Below are 7,521 nucleotides of genomic sequence, written 5' to 3'. Positions count from 1 at the left end.
GTCCTCTCCGCTGTGGGGGGGGGGGGGGGGGGGGGGGTGTATTTGTGAATTTCCTGCATTGTGCAAGGGGTTGGACTTTATTACCCTGGAGGTCCCTTCCGACTCTGTGATTCTGTGAAAAGCAATGCTAAGAAGGTCTGGCCTGCAGTAAGTCCGAGGTTGAACTGACTGTGTCCCAATAAAACTTACTAGTAGAAACTAGAATTGTCTCTGCAAGGGGTCTTTTCCAGACTGCAAAGGGTAAGAGCTACCTGCCCTGGCTGAAGCGTTTCCCTACTGACTTTGTTGCTTTGTTGGTTTCATTGCTTTGGTTAGATTTGGTGGAATGTTTCTAAATCTTTCACAAATATTTAAACAACGGTTATTTTAAAATAGCCAGTTTGGTATAGTGTAGTTTGGTGTAGTGGTTAAGTGTGCAAACTCTAATCTGGGAGAACCGGGTTTGATTCCCCACTCCTCCACTTGCACCTGCTAATGTGACCTTGGGTCAGTCACAAGCTCTGGCACAGCTGTCCTTGAAAAAGAGCAGTTTGTGTCAAGAGCTCTCTCAGCCCCACCTACCTCACAGGATGTCTGTTGTGGGGAGGGGAAGGGAAAGGAGCTTGTAAACCGCCCTGAGACTCCTTTGGGTAGTGAAGGGTGGGGTATAAATCCAATCTCTTCTTCTTCTTCTTCATACAGTGAGTTAAATGTTTACCATACCTTGTAATTTGGCGGTCGAAAAAGATTCTGTTGACAAATGCAGTATTAGTATTTTCCCCTACCTTTTAACAAATGAATTCTTCATTGTTTTCAGTATTCAAAATGCATGTGGGTTTTTATTATCACTGCTTACTGTAGGATCCAGTATAATGCCCGCAGCTGGTACAATGTACTTGACGACGTCCACTGGATATCCTTACACGTACCACAATGGTGTGGCTTATTTCCATACTCCTGAAGTTGCCTCCGTTCCACAGCCATGGCCTGTAAGTAATTCTTCTGTTTGATGTTAGCCAAATTGGCTTGTTTTATTAATAAATGTGTGGAATTATGAATATTAAATGCCAATAGGCATTACTTATAGGACCATAACCTGTGCATACCAGAATTCCAAGGACCCAGAAATAGATGCTGAGGCTAGATTACTAAAGCTGTGCTCTCTTTACTGAAGGATTCTCGAACATACAAACATAAAATCAAGCATACACACACTCATTACAAAACAAAGAATTCAGAGAGGAAAAGTACAGAGATGTTTGCATTAGCAGGAAGTATCATTGGTGGGGTGATACTTTACCTGTCCAGCAAGACGAGTTGCTTCTGCAGCGAAGAGGGATAAAATAAGGGAAGGGGCCATGAGTTGAGGAGGAGAGGAGGAGATTGGATTTATAACCCGCCCTTCACTCGGAGTCTCAGAGCAGCTTACAAACTCCTTTCCCTTCCCCTCCCCACAACAGACACCCTGTGAGGTGGGTGGGGCTGAGAGAGCTCTTTCAAGAACTGCCTTTTCAAGAACAGCTCTTGTCAGAACTATGGCTTGCCCAAGGTCATCCAGCAGGTGCAAGTGGAGGAGTGGGGAATCAAACCCAGTTCTCCCAGATTAGAGTCTGCGCTCCTAACCACGACACCAAACTACAAGGAATGGAACCAGCAAGGTAGGGTGCTGTCAGAAGAGGTAAAAGCGAGAGAGAGAGAGCAAAGGCACAAAACTTTCCTTATATATCTGAAAACGTAACCTGACGCAGGGTTTTCTTTGGTCACCTGGTCCCCAGGATATATTAAAAAAATTTACACTAAGAATGGGGCAGAAAAGGGATTAATGGTTGGGCAATCGTTAACGTAGTGTTCAGCTGGGAGTGACACCTCTGGAGGAAGGGGGGGGTGAGTCAAAGGAGAGCAAAAAGAGCACCAATCAGGTGGCGTGGCCAGTGCTTTGGATTAATGACCAGATGTGTGATAGCTGCGTTATCTTGATGGGTGACAGGGAAAGCTCAATGGCTGGCTATTGTTGTCATTAGGCACATCCTTTTGTTTTAGGTGGGAGAGGAATGTGTGTTTCTCCTGGTGATGTTAATACATGAAGGTGGGGGGGGATGCCTGCGTGATGGAGAAGGGAGTTCTTCATGGCTCCTATGCAAGAACATCTTGTCCTTTTTACAGCACATGGCTTCCCTCTGTGATTTGCTGCTGTTTCTGTATGCATGGCGGTCAGGGCTGCTGGTCCGCATTCTGGCGCTGGCATGGCTGCGGAGATGTAGGGGCAGGAGGCTTCTGTAGTCCCGGGTCCACATCAAGGCTTGGCATGCTTCTTAGGCACAAGGCTCCCCTTGGCCACAGTGCATTCCATAGTCCAGTATAAGGGCACTGCTCTTGGGCGACAGTTCTGTCCATCGCCCCGACACACTCTCTTCACAGTTCAGCAAAGCAGTCATATTTAAGAGTCTTTAACAATGCCATCTGAAGTGGCTGCAGGGCAACATTGAAATATTAAGATTCTGAGCATTTTGAGAGCTAGTTTGGTGTCGTGGTTAAGTGCGCGGACTCTAATCTGGGAGAACCAGGTTTGATTCCCCACTCCTCCACTTGCACCTGGCTGAATGACCTTGGGCAAGCCATAGTTCTGATAAGAGCTGTTCTTGAAAAAGAGCAGTTTCTGTCAAGAGCTCTCTCAGCCCCACCTACCCCACAGGGTGTCTGTTGTGGGGAGGGTAAGGGAAAGGAGTTTGTAAGCCGCTCTGAGACTCCTTTGGGTAGTGAAGGGCGGGGTATAAATCCAATCTCTTCTTCTTCTTCTTTATTTATTTTAATGATGCCCATCTTGTTCGTTACACCAGGGGTACTCAAGGAAGCTTACAGACACTTTAAAATAACTATGAACAAGACTTTGGGGAGTCAGTAGATAGCACGTGTGGGCAACTCTGAACTGGAGCCTTTGTGTTAACATTGGGGAGTTTGTAATTTTAAAAACTGCTCAAAATACCAGGAATGTTACGAGCCTTTCCCCCCACCTTTAAAAAATAAGCTAAATGCAAAACAAAGAAAGTGAGCCAGTTTACAGTCATTTTGAAAGAATCATAGATTCAGGTGGGGGAGGCGTGTTGGTCCGAAGCAGCGGAACAAAGTTGGGAGTCCAGTGGCACCTTTAAGACCAACACAGTTTAATTCTGGGTGTAAGCTTTTGTATGCTTGCACGCTTCTTCATGTATCTGAAGTAGTGTATATGCACCAGAATTAAATAACTGTGTTGGTCTTAAAGGTGCCACTGGACTCCTGACTTTGTTCTGAAAAAATCATAGTTATAATAAGCTACTTGATGAAACTGCTCTATTTTTCAAAGTTCTGGTGCTTTACTACAGTGCTTAAAGTATTTGTCTTTCTGAAAAGGTTTTTTATAGTGGTTTTAAAAAGATTTTAATTTAATTTTCTCTCTTTTAAAGTCACGTTCTATTTCCAATTCCCCTGTAATGGTAGCCCAACCTGTATATCAACAACCTGCATATCATTATCAGGTAAAGACATTAGAATTCTGTTTGTTTGCAAATAACTTATATTTGGATTGGATTGTGAGTGGGATCGCAGTTCTGTGCATTTAAAGAAGTTTTGTTGTAACGATTTTAAAAATTGTCCACCTTGACTTTTGGCACTTTATGGTGTTTTAGTGTGCTGTATTACCAATCTTCAGCATTTGGTTTATTTGACCAGATGTTTACATGCATGCAGTTTAATGATGCAGTGATTTATTTATTTTTTACAAACCATCTTGTTTTCAATTGCTGTAGGCTCCAGCACAGTGTCTTCCAGGACAATGGCAGTGGAGTATTCCACAGGTAATGTATTCAGTGCTCATTACCTGTTTGTTTATTACATTTACATCCTGACCTTCCTCCAGATAACTCAGGGCAGCATACGTCATCTCAAATGAGGATTCGTGGCAGGCAACGTCAGCTGACCTCAGTCCCCCAGCGAGGTCCCTCTTTCTCCCAAGGCCCCTTGGTACCCCGGGGGGGGGGGGCTCTGTCATTATCCTCCCTCAGTTTCTCTTCCCCTAGATTCATGGATCGAATCTGCGTTTGCATTTTTAAATCAGTTTCGTGCTGCTGTGACGCCATCTTTCTCTATGCTTGTTTGAACATTGTTTGGAGAAGATTCATTTAAAGCAGTGTAGAGGCGCAATGACAGTGGAGCCGCCATGAGAGGGCGATATGCAGACATGCAAAAGTATGCTAGCACTGTTGAGGTGTGAAAACAAAACCAAATGTAGACAGCTTTTTTGGAGTCAGAAGGCTGGGACACCGGTGGGAAAGACAAATTCAGATTCGACCATGAGCTAGATTGCAGTTCATCTCCTTTGGTCTGCTGCTTCCCAGTACCTCCTGCAGCTTCTACATGTTCATTTGTCACTCCTGCCCTCATGCAAGAGAGTCCTCTCCCCCCTCGAGGTCCATCCTGGGCCAATATTGGCGGGCTATTTCTCGGGCCATCAGTCACCATGCAGTCGTTCTGGAAAGCCTCAAGCAGATGTGTACTGGGCTAGGAGGCCTGAAAGCCCTGTGTCATGCAGTGCCCCCTCTCCCAAGTTGCAGCTTCTGCCAGTTGGAGAAGGGGATCAGACTTCCCACGCCCAAAGCAAAGTTCTAATCCAGAGATGTCAAACTCATTTGTTACGAGAGCCGGATCTGACATAAATGTCACTTTGTTGGGCCCAGGCCACGTGTGCCATAAAACGAATGCCAGGTACTGGAGACATAAACTTTATCAAGGACATCAGCTGGTAAGCTCTGAGTTGGTGTATCCTCACTGCAGGGCCCCATGGGCTGGGAGATGCGGAGGAAAACCAAAGTGGGTGGACCGGAGAGCCAGCGGTGCAACGCTGGGCAGATGCGCCCACGCAGCTTAACTACTGAAGACGAGATTGTTCCACCGTGCTGGAGCCACAGTCGGGGTGACTCCGCCCACTCTCCCCAAGCAGTCTCCTGTTTCCTCCCTTGCACCACTTGTTTGCGGGCCACATAAGAGCCCTGGACGGGCCGGTTCTGGCCCTCGGGCCTAACGTTTGACACCTCTAATCTAATCCATGAAGTTTGGCAATCACTGCAAAGGCTGGAACTCTACCCACTTAGATCCTATCCACATCATTTTATTAGTTCACGTTCATCCTTCTCGGTGGAGGAAATTGTGAGCAGCACGAACCAGTTCTCCTGCTCCCCACCTGCTGCGGTTGCCCTTCTGGATTCCACTTCAGGGAGAGAAAAATGTTGGTTTGTTCATTACTGCTGAAAAACAACATTGAAGAACATGGAGTTGGGGCAGGGTGCCTGGGTGAAAGCTGAGCTTCTCACCATGTCTTTGGCTTGTTTGAGGGGTTAAGAACATAAGAAGAGCCCTGCTGGATTAGGCCAGTGGTCCATCGAGTCCAGCATCCTGTCTCACATGGAGGCCAACCAGTTCTTCTGGGTGGCCAACAACAGGGCATAGAGGCCGAGGCCTTCCCCTGATGTTGCCTCCTAGCTCTGGGGTTCAGAGGATTAGTGCTTCTGATTGTGGAGGTTCCCCTCAGTCACCATGGCTAGTAGCCACTAATAGACTTGTCCACCATGAATCTATCTCATCCCCTTTCAAAGTTGTTCATTCCTTTGGCCATCACAACACCCTCTGGCAGCAAATTCCACATTTTAATCACTCTCTGTGTCAAGTAGTATTTCCTTTTGTCTATCCTAAACAAGGGCAGATTGCCTTTCATTTGGGTCAGAATTGCAGGAATATTTTCCAGGTGAGGGTGGTGAGAGTAAGAAAACAGTGAAAAGGCCGTAGGCTAAAACAGGCAGGCTGCTGGGTCTTCTGTCCCTCACTCTTCTTTTGACTGCCCTGCTGAGATGTAAACTGTTTTCTTTCAGCGTGTGTTTTGCAAATGAGGTGGTTGCCTTGGCATGGCTGAGTACAGGTCATCTGTGTTCTGATTCTGCTTTTGTTAAAAAAAATTATATTGTGTTGGTGGCTGTTTCTATATGTCTGACCTTTATGGCAATTTTGTTCTACGGTGTTTTCTTCTCTAGTCTTAATTCTTTTGAGTTATTACGCTTAACTAAACTTCTTCTTTTTTTTGCTTTTGTTCAGTCTCCTGCCTCCCCCACCTCCTTCTTTGTTGATAAACTACTAGTGGAATACATCTGCCCCAGAAGAACAGTTCTTTCTAGATTAATTAATTGGGTAAAGTACATAGTGAATATAGGGAGAAAGCATTTGCTCATAATTAAACACTTCAGAATTCTGTGGAATTCTTTTGAGAGAAAACTGGGCCACCAGGGGGCAGACTTGTCCCTCAGCACAGAATCGCTTGAATGGCAGTCATTCATTTATTTTATGATTTCTGTATTTACGAAATTTACATCCTAGCTTTTTGCCCTCATCAGGGCCACCCAAGCAGTTACGGTCTTAAAAACCGTTAAAACCAATTAAAAGCACTTCATTGAAACAATTAAAACAAACTAAAATGCGCATACTGTACAATAAAATACACATACGTCAAAACAATTCAGGAACAGCAGGAAGGAGGGATCACCAAATGAAACCAAAAAAGTGCTCTCCTGCTGTTGGATGAGGACAACAGAAGGGAACGAGTGAGTTTCTCTGGGGAGACAGTTGCAGAGTTTTGGTGCCACGACCAAGAAGGCTCCCTCCGTAGGGATCCCAAGTCCCCCCAGGGGGCGGGGAAAACCCCGCCCCAGAGGCCCGTTCCCCGGCGCCACCGGATCAGGCCCCGGGGGGGGGAACTCCTCCCCGACGTGCGCGTCACCCGGAAGTGACGCGGGCACGCTGGGAGCGGGGCCACGGCCATACAAGGGAAAACTCTATGGTTTTCCCTTGTATGGTCGTGGCCCCACCCCCAGCGTGCCCGGCGTCATAATGTCACTTCCTGGTGATGTGTGTGCGGTGCGTGCTCCGGGATCCACCCAGGAGTCCCCCGCATCCAAGGTAAGTTCCACTTGGCAACCCTACCCTTCCGTGTTGCTACCAGTGATCTTCTTCGTGGTCTCTGTGCTTCACACCAATGGGATCTAGTGCGCCTGCGCTGGAACTGCCGGTGCCTAGCAAGCTCTCTTGAAAGGATTTTCGTGCCTGGCCCAACTGAGCATGCTCAGGAGCCCCAGTGAGCATGCCCAGAAGGGCAGGCACGGACATCCCGCCAGTTCTTTCCTTACCGCCGCGCTGAGCAGACCTTTCTTCGAGAGGTCTGGCCGGATCGCTGCTTTTGGATCATGATTTTCGTGCCTGGCCCAACTGAGCATGCTCAGGAGCCCCAGTGAGCATGCCCAGAAGGGCAGGCACGGACATCCCGCCAGTTCTTTCCTTACCCCCGCGCTGAACAGACCTTTCTTCGAGAGGTCTGGCCGGATCACTGTTTTTGGGTCACTTTTTAGTGATCAGCTCTCATTTTTTTGCCTCAGTTTTTTCTTCAGTTTTCTTTATCTTCCTGTTTTTTCAAAAAAAAAAAAGGAGAGTTTTTGTTTTTCGTCGTCTGAGGTAAAATTGCCTCAGGCC

The 7,521-nt window shown here is 46.9% G+C and overlaps 1 protein-coding gene across 1 annotated transcript in view; it reads left to right on the top strand.

Moving 5' to 3' along the window:
• Positions 1-7,521, top strand: part of BOLL (boule homolog, RNA binding protein) — a 42,023-nt gene that overhangs the window by 24,152 nt on the left and 10,350 nt on the right. Inside the window, exons 6-9 of the mRNA XM_015416036.1 lie at positions 841-968; positions 3,420-3,491; positions 3,762-3,809; positions 6,097-6,189. Of these exons, the coding sequence (XP_015271522.1) occupies positions 841-968; positions 3,420-3,491; positions 3,762-3,809; positions 6,097-6,189 (341 nt within the window). The remainder of the gene's footprint in view (positions 1-840; positions 969-3,419; positions 3,492-3,761; positions 3,810-6,096; positions 6,190-7,521) is intronic.

This window comes from Gekko japonicus, unplaced genomic scaffold, assembly GCF_001447785.1.
Source record: "Gekko japonicus isolate JY-2015 unplaced genomic scaffold, Gekko_japonicus_V1.1 scaffold2436, whole genome shotgun sequence".
Classification (NCBI taxonomy): Eukaryota; Metazoa; Chordata; class Lepidosauria; order Squamata; family Gekkonidae; genus Gekko; species Gekko japonicus.
The sequence above is the reverse complement of the archived record's forward strand: the minus strand, read 5'-3'. Positions and strand labels throughout refer to the sequence as shown.